The following is an 18,527-nucleotide window of genomic DNA, read 5'->3' as shown; positions in this document are numbered from 1 at the left end:
CACCCTTTGATAAGATCAAGGAATTCACCAAGGCTCCTAGACAGCACCTTCCAAACCCATGACCACTACCATCCAGAAGGACAAGGGCAGCAGGTAGATGGGAACACCACCACCTGGAAGTTCCCCTCCAAGTCACTCACCATCCTGAATTGGAAATATATCGCCATTCCTTCACTGTCACTGGGTCAAAATCCTGGAACTCCCTCCCTAACAGCACTGTGGGTGTACCTACACCACATGGACTGCAGCGATTCAAGAAGGCAGCTCACCACCACATTCTCAAGGGCAATTAGGGATGGGCAATAAATGCTGGCCCAGCCAGCGAAGCCCATATCCCATGAACGAATTTTTTAAAATGCTGATCTGATTGTAGTCTCAACTCCAATTTCCTGTCTGCTGCCCACTATCCTTGACTCTCTTGTGGATCAAAAATCTATCTAACCTAACCTTGAATAATTTTAATGACCCAGCCATCACTGCTCACTGGGCAAGAAAATTCCACAGACTAACGACCTTCTGAGGAAAAAAAATCTCCTCAATACTGTCATAAATGGGAGACCCCTAATTTTTAAACTGTGTCCCCTAGTTCTAGATTCTCCCCACAAGTGGAAACATTCTTTCAGCATCCACCCTGTCAAGTCCCCTTAGGGTCCTATATGTTGCAATAAGATCACCTCTCATTCTTCTAAACTCCAATGGCTATAGGACAAACCTGCTCAACCTTTCCTGATAAGATAACCCCTTCATCCGAGGAATCAGTCCTAGAAGAGAGTGCAAGAGAAGGACCCTGGGACAGGCAGTTAGCAGATTTTAATGAACAAATATTAACTGGGATAGTTTTAGTGTGCAAGGTAGGGAGGGAGCAAAATTCTTAAATTGCATCCAGGAGAACATTTTTAGCCAGTACATAGAAAGCCCAACAAGGGAGGGTACTAGCGGGTTTAGCAGTGGATGCGATGGTGTAGTGGTATTGTTAGTAATCCAGAGGTCCAGGATAATGCTCTGGGGACCAGGGTTCGAATCCCGCCACGGTCAAGGGTGGAATTCGAATTCAATAAAAATATGGGATTAAAAGTCTAATGATAACCATGAAACCATTGTCAATTGTCGTTAAAAACCCAGCTGGTTCACTAATCTCCTTTAGTGCTGTCCTTACCTGGTCTGGCCTACATGTAACTCCAGATCCACAACAATGTGGATGACTCTTAAATGCCCTCTGAACCAGGGCAATCTGGGATGGGTAATAAATGCTGGCCTGGTCAGTGATGCCCACATCCCAAGAGTGAATTAAAGAAAAGTTCTGGACCTAATATTCGGAAATGAGCCCGGGCAGGTGGAAGGCATGTCAGTAGGGGAGCATTTTGGAAATAGTGACCATAACTCAGTTACATTTAGAATAGTTATGGAAAAGAATAAGTTTGGGCCGGGAATAAAAGTTCTAAACTGCGGAAAGGCTAATTTTATTAAGGTGAGATACGAATTGGTCCAAGTGGACTGGCAGCAGCTACTTACAGATTAAGCTGTGTCAGAGCAGTGGGAGGCATTCAAGGAGCAAATAGCGAGAGTACAGGGCAAATATATACCCATAAAGACAAAGTGGGTGGGGGGGGGGATCAACTCCAGGGAAGCCTGGATGTCAAGGGACATGAAAATTAGGATTAAGAAAAGAGAAGTTTAAGGCAGATACCGAGGGCTCAAAATGGCAGAGCCCCTAGAGGAGTATTAAAAGTGCAGGGGGGAACTTAAAAAGGAAACTAGGAAAGCTAAGAGAGTGTATGACAAAGCATTGGTGGGTAGAATAAAGGAAAATCCAAAGGGGTTTTTTAAATGTATGAAGAGCAAGAGACTAACTAGGGAAAGAGTAGGGCCAATTAGGGACCACAGAGGTAATGTGTGTGTGGGCGTGGAAGACGTGGGTACAGTCCTCAGTGAATATTTTGCGTCGGTCTTCACAATGGAAAAGGACAACGCAGGTATAGACATCAGGGTGGAGGACTGTGAAATATAAGAGTAAATTAACATAGAGAGAGAGGAGCTCCAAGCGGGTTTAGCGGCCTTAAAAGTGGATAAATCCACAGGCCCAGGTGAATTGTATCCCAGGCTGTTGAGGGAGGCAAAGGAAGAGATATCAGGGGCCCTGGCAGTAATTTTCAAATCCTCTCTGGCCACAGATGAGGTGCTAGAGGACTGGAGGATGCTAACGCTGTCCCATCATTAAAAAAGGGAGGAAGGGATAGACCAGGAAATTACAGGCCAGTCAGTCTAACCTCGTGGTGGAGAAGTTAGTAGAAAGAATTCTGAGGGACAGAATATATCTGCACTTGGAGAGACACGGATTAATCAGGGATAGTCGGCATGGATTTGTTAAGGGAAGGTCGTGTTTGATAAATTTGATTGAATTTTTGCGGAGGTAACCAGGAGTGTTAATGAGGGTAATGTATTTGATGTGGTCGACATAGACTTAGCAAGGCTTTTGATAAGGCCCCTCATGGCAGATTGGTCAAGAACCTAAGAGCTTATGGGATCCAAGGCAAAGTGGCATGTTCGATCCAAAATTGGCTGAGAGACAGGAAGCAGAGGGTGATGGTAGAGGGATGTTTCTGTGACTGGAAGTCTGTTTCCAGTGGGGTTCCGCAGGGCTCGGTGCTGGGGCCCTTGCTGTTTGTGGTGTACATAAATGATGTGGACTTAAATGTAGGGGGTATGATTAAGAAATTTGCGGATGACACGAAAACTGGTAGGGTGGTGAATAGTGAGGAGGATAGCCATAAACTGCAGGAGGATATCAATGGACTGGTCAGGTGGGCAGAGCAGTGGCAAATGGAATTCAACCCGGAAAAGTGTGAGGTAATACACTTGGGGAGGGCTAACAAGGCAAGAGATTACACTATAAATGGTAGGACCCTGGAAAGTACTGAAGATCAGAGGGACCTTGGTGTGGATATCCACAGATCCCCGAGGATAGCATTGCAGGTAGGTAAGGTGGTTAAGATGGCATATGGAATACTTCCCTTTATTAGCCGAGGCATAGAGTACAAGAGCAGGGAGGTTATGCTGGAACTGTATAAAACACTGGTTAGGCCACAACTGGAGTATTGCGTGCAGTTCTGGTCACCACCTTATAGGAAGGATGTGATTGCACTGGAGAGGGTGCAGAGGGGATTTACCAGGATGCTCCTGGGCTGGAGGGTCTGAGCTATGAGGAAAGATTGGATAGGCTGGGGTTGTTTTCCCTGGAGCAGTGAAGGTTGAGAGGGGACCTGATAGGGGTGTATAAGATTATGCGGGGCATAGATAGGGTGGATAGGAAGGCACTTTTTACATCAGTAGTGGGATAAATAACCAGGGGGCATAGAATTATGTCTGGAACTCACTGCCTGTGAGTCAGAAATTCTTGTAACATTTAAAAAGTATTTAGATTTTCACTTGCATTGGCAACTGGCGGCAGAGAGCCCCTTCAACCTGTTTCTACCTGTCAGTGCCGAAGTATGACGTCACAGGAGAACAGGTAGTTGATTGGTGGGTATCTCTTCCATGACTCTTTTGATTGGCCAAGTGGTTTAAATCAGGAGACATTATTACGGCTGAAGAAATTCACTTTTAAAATATCTAACATCCAAATTAATTAATTAAATAGAATAGAGATAGCTGGGTAGGCGATGTGTTGCATCTGTTGTATGTGGGATCTGGTGGATGCTGGTGTGATCCACGGTGATCACATCTGTAGCAAGTGTTAGCTGCTCGAGGAAATTCAACTCAGATTTGATGAGTTGGTGTCCGAGCTGCGGACACTGCAACATATCTGGGAGGAGGAGAATTACCTGGAAACTGTTTCAGGAGACAGTCACACCCCTTAGATTAATTACATCAATTTTGGACCATGCTCAGGGACAGGAGGGTGTGACTGCAAGTGAGGCAGGTATGGGGATCCAGAATTTAGCTTTGGAGGAACCTCAGCCAGTGCCCTTGCCCAATAGGTACCGGGTTCTTGCACCAGATGTGGACGAGGGTAGAGACTGCAGGGAGTGTGAGTGAACTGACCACAGCACCGTGGTACAGAGCGCCATTCAAGTGGGTGGGAGGGGGGGAGAAATTTAGTAATAATAAGGGATAATATAGTTAAGGGAGTAAATACCATTCTCTGCAGCAAAGACAGAGAGTCCGGAAGGCTGTGTTGCCTACCTGGTGCCATGGTTAAGGACATCTCTTCTGGGCTGGAGAGGAACTTGGAATGGGAGGGGAAGGATCCAGTTGTCGTGGTCCATTTAGGTACCAAAGGCATAGGTAGGACTAGGAAAGAGGCTCTGCTGAGGGACTACATGCAGTTTGGGGCTAAATTAAAAAGCAGAACCACAAAGGTAATAATCTCCAGATTACTACCTGAGCCACGTGCAAATTGGTGTGTGGTAAATAAGATTAGAAAGGTAAATGCATGGCTCAAAGATTGGTGTGGGAGAAATGGGTTCAGATCATGGGGTGCTGTCACCAGAACTAGGGAAGGAGAGAGCTGTTCCGTTGGGACGGGCTTCATTTAAGCCATGCTGGGACCAGTGTCCTGGCGAATCATATCACTAGGGTTGTAGATAGGACTTTAAACTAATTAGTAGGGGGAAGGGTTCAATGGGAAGGGAAGTTTAAAAAATCAAAAAGAAACGAGAGAGCAGAGGTGCAGGGTAGGGAAGAGGCGAAAGATAATCAAAGTGTGACAGGAAGGGGCAAAAAATATAAGCAGGAGAGTTCGGCAGAAATTAGAACCAGAATGAGTAATAATGGTAAAAAGTCAAAGCTTAAGGCTCTTTATCTGAATGCACACAGCATTTGTAACAAGATAGATGAGTTGACGACACAAATAGAAATAAATGAATATGACTTTATAGCTATTACAGAGATGGGGTTGCAGGGTGGCCAAGACTGGGGACTCAATATTCAAGGGTATTCAAAGTTCTGGAAAAATAGGCAAAAAGAAGGTGGGGTAGCTTTGTTAATAAAGGAAGGTATCAGTGCAGTGGTCAGTAGTGATGTAAGAGCAATAGATCGTGATGTGGAATCAGTTTGGGTGGAAATATGGAATAGCAAGGGGAAGAAGTCACAGGTGGGAATCATCTATAGGCCCCTGAAGAGTTGCCTCACTGTAGGACAAAGTATAAATCGGGAAATAATGGAGGTGTGTAAGAAGAGTGCTAAAATTGTCGTGGGTGATTTTAATCTGCATATTGACTGGACAAATCAGATTGGCAGGGGTAACATGGAAGATGAATTTGTAGAGTGCATCAAGGATTGTTTCTTAGAGCAATACGTTGCAGAACCTACCCGGGAACAGGCTATTTTAGATCTAGTAATGTGTAATGAGGTGGGATTAATAAGAAGTCTCGTAGTTAAGGACCCTCTCGGGGGTAGCGATCCCAACGTGGTAGAATTTCAAATTCAGCTTGAGGCTGAGCAACTCGGGTCTCAAACCAGTGTCCTCAACTTAAATAAGGGCAATTACAGAGGTGTGAAGAAAGAGTTGTCTAAAGAGGGCTGAGAAAATAGACTAAGGGGATGGTCAGTGGATGAGCAGTGGCAGACATTTAAGTAGATACTTCATAGCACTCAGCAAAAATTATCCCGGTCAAAAAGAAGGACTCGATGAAAAGGATGAACCATCCGTGGTTAACAAAGGTGGTCAAGGAGAGTATCTAATCAAAAACTAAGGCATAACAAAGTGGCGAAAACTAGCGGTAGGCCAGAGGATTGGGAATTTTTTAGGAACCAGATGACTAAAAAGCTAATAAAGAGGATTATGAAACTAAATTGGCAAGAAATATAAAAACAAACAAGCTTCTACTGGTATATAAAAAGAGAGTGGCCAAAGTGAGCGTGGGACCCTTGGAGGATGTGACTGGAGGATTGATAACGGGGAACAGGGAAACAGCAGATAATTTAGACCAATATTTTGCATTGGTGTTCACAGTGGAGGACACTGTAAACACCTCAAAGATATCAGATAAGCAAGGAGCTGATGGGAGGAAAGACCTTGTAACTGTCTCTATACGAGGGTCAAAGTATTTGACAAACTAACGGGACTAGAGGCAGACAAGTCGCCAGGACCTGGTGGCCTGCATCCAAGGGTTTTAAAGGAAGTGGCTGCATAGATAGGGGAGGCATTGGTTGAAATATTCCAGAACTCACTGGATTCTGGGAGGGTCCCAGCGGATTGGGAAACGGATACTGTGATGCCCCTGTTCAAGAAGGGAGGGAGACAAAAAGCAGGAAACTATAGGCCAGTCAGCCTAACATCTGTTGTTGGGAAAATGCTAGAGTCCATTATTAAGGAAGAAATAGCAGGACATTTAGAAAAGCTTAACGCAATCAAACAGGGTCAACATGGTTTTGTGAAAAGGAAATCGTGTTTGACAAATTTGCTAGAGTTCTTTGAGGATATAACAAGCAGAGTTGATAAAGGGGAACCGGTAGATGTAGTGTATTTGGATTTCTAGAAGGCATTCGATAAGGCGCCACATAAAAAGTTATTGCACAAGATAGGAGCTCACAGTATTGAGGGTAATGTATCAGGGTGGATTGAGGATTGGTTAACACACAGAAGACAGAGTCGGGATTAAGGGTGTTTTTCAGGTTGGAAAGACGTAACTCCTCATCTCTGTTTTAAATGGGCAACGCCTTATTTTTAAACAGTGACCCCTAATTCTAGATTTTCCCACAAGAGGAAACATCCTCTCCACATTCACCCTGTCAAGACCCCTCAGGATCTTAAAGGTTAAAGGCCTCTTATTCTTCTAAACTCCAACAGACACAAGCTTAACCTGCCCAATCTTCCCTCATAAGACAACCCGTCCATTCCTGGGCTCTGCTTAGTTCTGCTCTGTTCCTCTGCTCTGATGAAGTGTCATACGGACTTGAAATGTTAACTCTGTTTTTCACCCTTTAGATGCTGCTAGCCCTGCTGAGTGTTTTCCAGCATTTTCTGTTTTTGTTTCAGAATTCCAGCACCCGCAGTATTTTGCTTTTATATTCCTGTCATTAGTCTAATAAACCTCCTCTGAACTGCTTCTAATGCATTTGCATCTTTCCTTAAACAAGGAGACTAATACTGTACACAGTACTCTAGATGTGGTCTCACCAGTGCTCTGTACAACAGAAGTAAAACTTCCCTACTTTTATATTGCTAAAAAAAGGAGACATGTCTAAACTTTTCATCTTGCACTCATCAGGACGCTCGCAAGAATACCAGTATAAGGAGGAAAACATCTATACTGTACGGGAAGAGAGTCCTGATTGATTGGCAAGTGACGTTGCCATGGAGAATGCATCACTGATGGTGACTGACAGTTAACTGCCAAGCATTGTTTGAAATTTAAACCAGGCAGCTTGGTCCTGAAAGGTCAAGGCATTGCCCTGAAGAATGAGTCAATGAATGGCTGTCACTTATTTGGTTTAGCTGAAACAGGTGCAGTGTGTACATGCTCTTTCTGTCTGCAAAGAACAGGGCCCTGTGTATTAATATATGTAGCTTCCAGTACAGGCAAATGCGCCACACTGGGAGCCCAAATGACAATCTTAAATTGGCTGTCAGCGTAATTCTTAGCACACTGAGGATTATTTAGCAAATGTTGTCCAATTGCGGAATCACATCTAAAGTCGGACACTGTGTTTTGAGTTTTGCAAGCACGGGCTGGTTGGGTACAGTCTGTACCTTGCCCTTTTGGACAGCGGCTGGGATACGGGGCAGAATTTTCTGCCTGTCGGGCGGGCCGGCCCGACCCAATCTCCGGTGGGCGCGGAGCTGATCCCCGCCAGGGAAGCGGGCCGCACCGCCATTTTATGTGGGCAGGGCAATTAAGGCCCACCCAGCGTGACGTCCGGCGAGAAGCGCTATGCGCTCCCTGTGCGGGTGGGGGGGGGATTCCTTAAAGGCGAGAGTACGCTTTTTCGCGCATGCGCATGAACGAGCGCACATCTCCCTGAGGCTAAGTTCAGCCTCAGGGAGATCGCTTCCACTTTGAAAAATATTAAAAATAGAAAAAAATATTCCCTTACATGTGCTCCTCATGTGACAATGTCACACGAGATGGGTCATGTTCATAATTTACAGAATAACTTTGTTAAAATTTTTTAAATCTTGCATGAAACCTCATCCCGCCGCTGGATGAGGTTTCATGTTTTCTCTATTTGCCTCTGGGGCTCCTGGCCTGCCCACCAACCTTAAGGTTGGACGGGCAGGTCCTTCAATTGGTTAAATGAGCCTGTCAATGGCCTCAATTGGCCATTGACAGGTCAGCGGGCCAGCAGCTGATTTTGCTGCGCCCCCACCTTCCTGAAAATTTAAATGAGGCGGGATGACATCAGGGGTTCCGCCCGACCTCATCCTGTGTCATTTTACGCATCGGCGAGCGGGCCCTGCCCCCTGCTCACCAACGGCAAAATTCTGCCCATGCTGTTTGATATGATCTGCCAGTGTTTGGAATGTACGGCACATATACCTAGCACCACACTGGCACTGAAATTCATATACCATATTACTCAATTTGTGTGATAGGCATCTTTTTGACTTGATGGCAGCATCCTGTTAGTGGTGAATATCACTCGTGCTGCTACTGCGTAGTAGCACGTGAAACAACTAGCTTCACTTCTCCAAATTTTGAGATACTAATCAGCACTCTCTTCTCAAACTGTTTTCCCCCTATATTGGTATTCTTGTGAAGTGTCCTGATGAGTGCAAGATGAAAAGTTTTGACATGTCTCTTTTTCCTTGCCTTATATTGGGTATTTGTTCTGTACTGTGTATGATCTGTCTAAATACCATTCAATTTGCTTTCATACTATTTCCCACTAGTGCTGTTCAGTCCAGCTTCCTGAGATCATCACATTATCAATATTTCTAATACTACTATTGTTTTCATGTAGCAATGTGAAATGATGCATTTTTGGGGAGAATGAGGTGAGGCGGTATCATTAAATGGTACAATTTTTAGGTCGGTGCAGGGAAGAGCGATGATGGGATTTATACAAATGGACCTTTGAAGCTGGCAGGAAAAGCTGTTCAGTTTGTTCAGAAAGCATATGGAATCCTGGGCTTTATAAATAGAGGCAGAATGCAAAAGCAGCTTCTCTGGAGTATTTAATCCAATTCTGAGCACGACACTTTATGTACAATGTCAAGGCCTTGGAGAGGGTGCAGAGGAGAATGAATAGAATAATGCCAGGGATGAGGAACATCAGTTATATTGAGAGAATGGAGAGGTCGGAATTGTTCTCCTTGGAGCAGAGAAGTCGGTGGGGAGGGGTGTCATAGAGATTTTCAACATCATAAGGGATTTCAATAGATTAATTAAGGAAAAACATTTTCCAGTGGCAGGAGGGTCAACTTGGATTTTAACACAATAAACAGTTCTTCACAGGGATGCTATAAAACAAAATATGACACTGAGCCACATATCGAGTTATTTGGGTAGATGGCCAAAAGCTTGGTCAAAGAGGTAGGTTTTGAGGAGTGTCTTAAAGGAGGAAAGTGAGGTGGAGAGGCAGAGGGGTTTAGGGAGGGAATTCCAGAGCTTGGGGTCTAGGCAGCTGAAGGCACGGCCACCAATGGTGGAGCAACGGAAATTAGGGATGCTCACAGGCTAGAATAGAGGAGCACAGGTATCTCAGAGTTGTGGTGCTGAAGATTATAGATTTAAGATAATTGGTGAAAGAACCAGAGGGGAGATGGGAATTTTTTCACACACTGTTATGATGATCTGGAATGCCCTGCCCGGTAGGGTAGAGGAAATCAGATTCAAGAATAACTTTAATAAGGGAATTGGATAGTTGGAAAAGAGAAATTTGCATGGCTATAGTGAAAAGAACAGGGGAGTGGAGCTAACTGCATTGCTTTTTCAAAGAGCTGCCACAGAGTTGAAGTCCTCTTCTGTGCTATATGGTTCACATTTCAGTGATAAACCTAAACTGAAACTTTCCCATTTTGTGTTACTGAGGTCTGCGAGTTCCTGACTCTATAAGGCCTATTAACGCCTGAAATTTAAAACTATCATCCTTGTGTCCATGGCCTTGTCAAAAGCCCTGGAAACCTCCTCGTACCAACCGCCAATCTCTCGCATCCTTGTGCATAGCCATCTTTCTTCATCCCATCATTGGTAGCTGTGCCTTCAGAATCCTCTCCCTAAGCCTGTTTCTCCCTTCCCCTCCCCCTCTATTTTTGTGCCCCTCCTTTAAATCAACGAATTTGGCAAAATATTGGTCACCCCTCCCCATCTTTCTTCCATTCATTCAGCATCCACCTATTCTTGTAGATTGAAAGTTTTTTTCTAACATGCTATGTTCCTAGGTCAGTGGGATACAGGGGCTCGATTGGAATACATATGCAGCAGCACAGATTTGCACAGAATTACTGAGGTTACAGGTGAAACCATTTGTTCATTCAGGTTGTAAAGGAAACACAAGTCCTCTTCCTGAAAGATCGTCCGCCTGTAAGCAACTGTCGACCCTCCATCACCGCTGAAAATTCACAGGTTCTGCCTTTAGGCATGGCTCCTAACCCTGAGCATGGAACCCTTTCCTGGGCCTGGGGTGACCAACAGAAGAGCAGGGATGAGCATCCCCGAGGTCTCAAATGATCATGCTGTCCAACAATATGGCTATGCCAGTCCTTTTCTCCACAAGTCACGAAGTCTAACAGCCTTCACTCTTGTATTCTTAGATATGCTATTTAATCTAATCCCATAGTCCTTATCACTCTTCATCTTCTTGAAATCCGAAGCCTCTGTAGATTTGTATCAACACTGCTAAGGTACCCAGGACTTTAAATCTCCACTTCCGATATCTAATCCATTGTGCAGTTCCTGACTTCTATTCACGAACAAGAGCTTGTAGTAATTTAGGATTTGGAAAGGGGAGATGCTGCTTTAATTCCCACAAAGCAACGATATAGCAGAGGTGGCAGCACAGTGGTATACAATCAGGTCAGAGCATACGAACATAAGAATTAGGAGCAGGAGTGGCCACTTGGCCCCTCGAGCTTGCTCTGCCACTCGATAGGATCATAGCTGATCTGATTGTAACCTTAACCCCATATTTTTGAGTTGCCTAGGGAGTCCTCAACATCGACTCCAGAACCCATGGCATCAGGTCAAACACAGGCAACAATTCTGCTGATTACCACGTACCGCCCTCCCTCAGCTGATGAATCAGTGCTCCTCCATGTTGAACACCACTTGGAAGAAGCACTGAGGGTGGCAAGGATGCAGGATGTATTCTAGGTGGGGGACTTCAATGTCCATCACCAAGAGTGGCTCCATAGCACCACTACTGGCTGAGCCCTCAAGGACATAGCTGCTAGACTGGGTCTGCGGCAGATGGTGAGTGAACCAAGAGGGAAAAACATACTTGATCTCATCCTCACCAACCTGCCTGCCGTAGATGCATCTGTCCATGACAGTGTCAGTAGGAGTGACCACCGCACAGTCCTGCCTTCACATTGAGGATACCCTCCATCGTGTTGTGTGGCACTATCACTGTGCTAAATGGGATAGATTTGGAACTGATCCAGCAACTCAAGACTGGGCATCCATGAGGTGCTGTGGGCCATCAGCAGCAGCAGAATTGTACTCAAACACAATCTGTAACCTCATGGCCCGGCATATCCCCCACCCTACTATTACCACCAAGCCACAGGATCAACCCTGGTTCAATGAGGAGTGCAGGAGGGCATGCCAGGAGCAGCACCAGGCAGACCTAAAAATGAGCTGTCGGCCTGGAGAAGCTACAACACAGGACTACCTGCATGCCAAACAGCATAAGCAGCAAGTGATAGAGAGAGCTAAGCGATTCCACAACTGATTGATCAGATCTAAGCCACATCCAGTCATGAATGCTGGTGGACAATTAAACAAATCACAGGAGGAGGAGGCTCCACAAATATGCCCATCCTCAATGATCCAAAACAATGATCCACCTTGGCCTCCTCCGGGGGTCCCCAGCATCACAGATGCCAGTCTTCAGCTAATTCGATTCACTCCATGTGATATCAAGAACTGGCTGAAGGCACTGGATACTGCAAAGGCTATAGGCCCTGACAATATTCCGGCGATAGTACTGAAGACTTGTGCTCTAGAACTTAGAACTTGCCATGCCCCTAACCAAGCTGTTCCAGTACAGCTACAAAACTGGCATCTACCCGGACAATTACCGCCCCATCAGTTTACTCACAATTATCATCAAAGTGATGGAAGGGGTCATCAACAGTGCTATCAAGCGGCACTTGCTTAGCAATAACTTGCTCACTATTTTCATTAGATACATACATTGCACACACACATTTCTCACCAACTCTTATGTTCACCAGGTAGATAAGAGATTGTCCCATTATTATGGGCTATATTTGAGCATTGATCCCAGAGGACAGATCAATAGGAGTAATTTGAGAAGGAAGTATTCAATGAACGGCATGACACTTGGAAGTTCTGAGGAACAAAGGGACCTTGGCGTGTGTGTCCACAGATCTCTGAAGGCAGAGGGGCATGTTAGTGGGGTGGTGAAAAAGGCATATGGGACACTTGCCTTTATCAATCGAGGCATAGATTACAAAAGTGGGGAGGTCATGTTGGAGTTGTATAGAACCTTGGTGAGGCCACAGCTGGAGTACTGTGTGCAGTTCTGGTCGCCACATTATAGGAAGGATGTGATTGCACTGGAGGGGGCGCAGAGGAGATTCACTAGGATGTTGCCTGGGATGAAACATTTAAGTTATAAAAAGAGGTTGGATAGACTTGGGTTGTTTTTGTTGGAGCAGAGAAGACTGAGGGGCGACCTGATCGAGGTGTACAAGATTATGAGGGGCATGGACAGGGTGGATAGGGAGCAGCTGTTCCCCTTAGTTGAAGGGTCAGTCACAAGGGGGCATAAGTTCAAGGTGAGGGGCAGGAAGTTTAAGGGGGATGTGAGGAAAAACTTTTTTACCCAGAGGGTGGTGACAGTCTGGAATGCACTGCCTGGGAGGGTGGTGGAGGCGGGTTGCCTCACATCCTTTAAAAAGTACCTGGATGAGCACTTGGCACATCATAACATTCAAGGCTATGGGCCAAGTGCTGGTAAATGGGATTAGGTAGGTAGGTCAGGTGTTTCTCACGTGTCGGTGCAGACTCGATGGACCAAAGTGCCTCTTCTGCACTGTGATTCTGTGAATATATAAACCAGCATATCATCCAGTCCCCCAATTTTTAAAAACAGCTTCACCATAGCTCCATGGTAAACCAGATTAAAATTGACTGGTTCTTACTTGTATGTGACTCAGATTCACTTGGAGTTTCTTGACCATATCCAGAAAGTGATGAGAGAACAGTTCATCCAAGAGGAGGTAGACAGGGATCCCGTGACTCGCAGCCTCCAGCACCTCAGCAAACAGATCGATATCAGTGAAAACATCCATTACAATCGCAATAACCTGCAAGGAGAAACAAACCCAGGACTAAACATCAACTCTTCATTCCTCAGCAGAGAGGTGTGAACAGAAGCAGCCACCACTGGATAGTGAAGGGTTAAATCATAAAACAAACCATAACATGCTGAGTCAGAAGTTAGTTCTAGTGGGTCAGTGAGAGTGTATTGTGGTCAGAACCATTGGGGAACTGCAAATGTTACATCCCTGTTTAAAAAGGGGAGAGGGATAAACCCAGAAACTACAGGCCTATCAGCTGAACATTGATGGTGCGAAAACTTTTAAACTCAATAATCAAGAGAGAAAATTAACTTTGGGAAAATATGGATTAACAAATGACAACCAGTACCAATTTATTAAAGGCAAATCGTGCTTGACATTTAATCAAGTACTTTGATGAAGTAATGGAGAGGGTTGGTGAGAGTCGTACAGTTGATATGAGGACTTTGAAAAAAGATTTAATAAAATATTACATAATAGACTTGTTAGCAAAATTAAAGCCCAAAGAGCCAGTGGCAGCACAGATAAACAATTGGTTAAGAGATAGCTAATTGGCTAAAAATGTTTCACAATTGCTTTGTTTAGACTGAAGGTAAGTGTGCGGCAGACTAGTGAAAGGGCAGTGAGTGGAACTAATTGGATAGCTCTTTTGAAGGGCCAGCACAGGTATGATGGGCCAAATGACCCCCTGTGTTGCATCATTCTACGATTCTACAGTGATATTAAAGATGACTCTAAGACTCAGTGTATGATTGTTAAAGCAGTTGACGACACTAAGCATCAATGTGCAACAACTCTTCGCAATGGCTCAGCACAGAATTGACAGGGGTAAATGAGACCTGAAGTATTACCTTGCCTACACTATCTTATTGCTCAGATCATTAATCTCCTTACCTGGGTGGCTGACCTGATGAGTCTCCTGACCTCTTCCTTGATGCTGAGGGTTTCAGGGGCTGGTGGATGGACAAATATAGTAACATCAGAGGGTCCCCTGCACATATGAATATTGGGCCATCCTAGATCTAGTGCCGGGGCAGCAATGTCCGTGTGAACCGGCCAGTAGGTTCCCGATGAGTCTGATTCAACATAGTCACCTCCACCAAATTCAAGCTCATCCAAGGGAATTGTGGGTTTCTTCAGGTACTTATTAATGTGCTCAATCTCAGAGCTGCTGAGAAAATCCACCTCCTTCTCATCTGCCAGAAAGCGGTAGTATGCATCGATTCCCTCCTCAGCCAGGACATCAATAGCGATGCGGTAATATTCCTTGTAGTGAGGAGGGATAAAGTTGGGATCATTGTCCACATTGCCCAAGGACGAAGATTGAGAACGGTGTGCCATGTCACATCCACTGCTGCAGCAAACCTGCACATACAAATCTGAGTTAGTGACACTGAGGGACACACACACACATACATACGAATTTCAAGCAAATGTTACCCATTCCGCCCCTTGAGCCTGCCCTAACATTTGATAAGATCATGCCTGATTTAACTGCGACCTCTGTTTTCCTATCCAGCCCCACTACCCTTTGGCTCCCTTGTCAGTCATCTGAGTTAGAATCCATCCAACTCAGTCTCAAAAACGTTCAATGACCCTGACTCCACTGCTCTTTGGAGAACAGAATCTACAAGATGCACTGCAGAAACTCACCAAGCCTTCTTCGGCAGCACTTAAGCAAAGGAGGTGATGGAGTAGTGGTATTGCCACTGAATGGGTAATATAGAGACCCAGGGTAATGCTCTGGGGACCTGGGTTCAAATCCTGCCTCAGCAAATAGCAGAATTTCAATTCAATAAAAATCTGGAATTAAAAGTCGAATGATGACCATGAAACCATAGTCGATTGTTGTAAAAACCCATCTGGTTCACTAATGTCCCTTTAGGGAAGGAAATCTGCCATCCTTATCTGGTCTGTGGAGTCATGTGACAGGAATGTGGTCGACTCTTAAATGCCCTCTGAAATGGCCCAGCAAGTTGCTCAGCTGTATCAAACCACAACAAAGTCTCAAAAAGCACCACCCGACATCAACCTAGATAAACTCAGCCCTGTCAACCCTGCATCTAAGGGCTAGTCCCAAAACTGGGAGAGCTGTCTCACAGACTAGTCAAACACAGACTGACAGTCACCCTCACGGAATCATACCTTACAGAAAATGTCCCAGACACCACCATCACCATCCCTGGGTATGTCCTATCCCACCAGCAGGACAGACCCAGCAGAGGTGGCAGCACAGTGGTATAGAGTCAGGGTCAACATTGACTCCGGGCCCCATGAAGGCATGGGGAAGGAAACCTCCTGCTGATTACCATGTACCGCCCTTCCTCAGCTGATGAATCAGTGCTCCTCCATGTTGAACATCACTTGGAGGAAGCACTGAGAGTGGCAAGAGCACAGAATGTACTCTGGGTGGGGGACTTCAATGTCCACCACCAAGAGTGGCTCGGGAGCCCCACTACTGACCGAGCTGGAAGAGTCCTAAAGGACATAGCTGCTAGACTGGGGCTGCAGAAGGTGGTGAGTGAACCAATAAGAAGGAGAAACATACTTGACCTCATCCTCACCAGATGCATCTGTCCATGACAGTATCAGTAGGAATGACCACCTATTGTTGTTGTGCGAGATGAAGTCCCACCTTCACACTGAGGATACCCTCCATCGTGTTGTGTGGCACTACCACCGTGCTAAATGGGATAGAGTTCAAACAGATCTAGCAACTCAAGACTGGCACCCCATGTGCCTCAGAATTGCAGCAGCAGAATTGTACTCAAACACAATCTGCACCTTCATAACCTGGCATCTCAAACCAGGGGATCAACCCTGGTTCAATAAAAGGTGCAGGAGGGCATGCCAGGAGCAGCACCAGGCATATCTAAAAATGAGGCTTCAACCTGGTGAAGCTATAACACAGGACTACTTGTGTGCCAAAAAGCATCAGCAGCAAGTGATAGACAGAGCTAAGCGATCCCACAACCCTCAAATTAAATCTAAGCTCTGCAGTCCTGCCACATCCAGTCGTGAATGATGGTGGACAATTAAACAACTCACTGGAGGAGGAGGCTCCACAAATATCCCCATCCCCAATGATGGGGGAGCCCAGCACATCAGTTATTTTTTATTCGTTCCTGGGATGTGGGTGTCACTAGCTAGGCCAGCATTTACTGCCCATTCCCAATTGTTTAAGAGTCAAACGTATTGCTGTGCGTCTGGAGTCACATCTAGGCCAGGCCAGGTAAAGACAGCAGATTTCCTTCCCTAAAGGATATTAGTGAACCAGATGGGTTTTTACAACAATGCACAGTCGAGTGACAATATCACTGTGCCTCCGCCACCACCACCCCTCATCAGCGCAAAACATAAGGCATTTGGTACAATATTCAGCCAGAAGTGCCAAGTAGATGATCCATCTCGGTCTCCTCCGGAGGTTCCTAGCATCACAGATGCCAGTCTTCAGCCAATTCAATTCACTCCACATGATATCAAGAAACGGCTGAAAGCACTGACAAGGGCCCTGACGATATTCCAGCAATAGTACTGAAGATTTGTGCTCCAGAACTTGCCATGCCCCTAGCCAAGCTGTTCCAGTACAGCTACAACACTGACATCTACCCGGCTATGTGGAAAATTGCCCAGAAATGTCCTGTACACAAAAAGCAGGAAAATCCAACCGGCCAATTACCACCCCATCAATCTACTCTCGATCATCAGTAAAGTGATGGAAGGGGTCATCAACAGTGCTATCAAGCAGCACATTCTTAGCAATAACCTGCTCACTGATACCCAGTTTGGGTATCACCAGGGCCACTTAACTCCAGACCTCATTACAGCCTTGGTTCAAACATGGACAAAAGAGCTGAACTCCCGAGGTGAGATAAGAGTGACTGCCCGTAACATCACGGCCACATTTGACCGAGTGTGGCATCAAGGAACCCTAGCAAAACTGGAGTCAATGGGAATCAGGGGGAAAATTCTCCACTGGTTGGAGTCGTACCTAACACAAAGGAAGATGGTTGTGGTTGTTGGAGGTCAGTCATCTCAGCTCCAGGACATCACTGCAGGAGTTCCTCAGGTAGTGTCCTCGACCCAACCATCTTCAGCTACTTCATCAGTGACCTTCCTTCCATCATGAGGTCAGAAGTGGGGATGTTCCCTGATGATTGCACTATATTCAGCACCATTCGCGACTCCTCAGATACTGAAGCAGTCCATGTTCAAATGCAGCAAGAACTGGACAATATCCAGGCTTGGACTGACAAGTGGCAAATTACATTCATGCCACACAAGTGCCAGGCAATGACCATCTCCAACAATCCAACCATCGCCCCTTGATGTTTATTGGCATTATCATCACTGAATCCCCCACTATCAACATCCTGGGGGTTACCATTGATCAGAAACTGAACTGGATTAGCCGTATAAATATTGTGGCTACAAGAGCAGGTCAGAGCAGGAATCGTGCGACGAGTAACTCACCTCCCGACTCCCCAAAGCCTGTCCACCATCTACAAGGCACAAGTCAGGAGTGTGATGGAATACTCCCGACTTGCCTGGATGAGTGCAGCTCCCACAACACTCAAGAGGCTTGATACTGTCCAGGACAACGCAGCCGGCTTGATTGGCACCACATCCGCAAACATTCACTCCCTCCACCACCAACGCACAGTAGCAGCAGTGTGTACCATCTACAAGATGCACTGCAGGAATTCACCAAGGCTCCTTAGGCAGCACCTTCCAAACCCATGACCACTACCATCTAGAAGGACAAGGGCAGCAGATAGATGGGAACACCATCACCTGGAAGTTCCCCTCCAAATCACTCACCATTCTGACTTGGAAATATATCGCCGTTCCATCACTGTCGCTGGGTCAAATACTGGAACTCCCTCCCTAAACACCATGGGTGTACCTACAACACACGGACTGCAGTTGTTCAAGAAGGAAGCTCACTACCACCTTCTCAAGGGCAACTGGGGATGGGCAATAAATTATGGCAGAGCCAGTAAAGCCCACACCCCGTGAATGAATTTTAAAAAACTAACGAGAAACAATCTCTTTATCTCCGTCTTAAATGGAAGACGTCCTATTTTCTAACGGT

At 45.7% G+C, this 18,527-nt stretch overlaps 1 protein-coding gene across 1 annotated transcript in view; it reads right to left on the bottom strand.

The window, feature by feature from the left end:
• fam83hb (family with sequence similarity 83 member Hb) overlaps positions 1–18,527 on the bottom strand; it is a 77,192-nt gene that overhangs the window by 34,377 nt on the left and 24,288 nt on the right. Inside the window, exons 2-3 of the mRNA XM_078535865.1 lie at positions 14,327–14,797; positions 13,274–13,438 (exon numbers count right to left, since the gene is read on the bottom strand). Of these exons, the coding sequence (XP_078391991.1) occupies positions 13,274–13,438; positions 14,327–14,773 (612 nt within the window). The 5' untranslated portion in view covers positions 14,774–14,797. The remainder of the gene's footprint in view (positions 1–13,273; positions 13,439–14,326; positions 14,798–18,527) is intronic.

The sequence above is a fragment of the Cetorhinus maximus genome, chromosome 3 (genome assembly GCF_964194155.1).
Source record: "Cetorhinus maximus chromosome 3, sCetMax3.hap1.1, whole genome shotgun sequence".
In the NCBI taxonomy this organism is placed as follows: Eukaryota; Metazoa; Chordata; class Chondrichthyes; order Lamniformes; family Cetorhinidae; genus Cetorhinus; species Cetorhinus maximus.
Note: the sequence above shows the minus strand (reverse complement) of the source record. Positions and strands in the feature narration are given on the sequence as shown.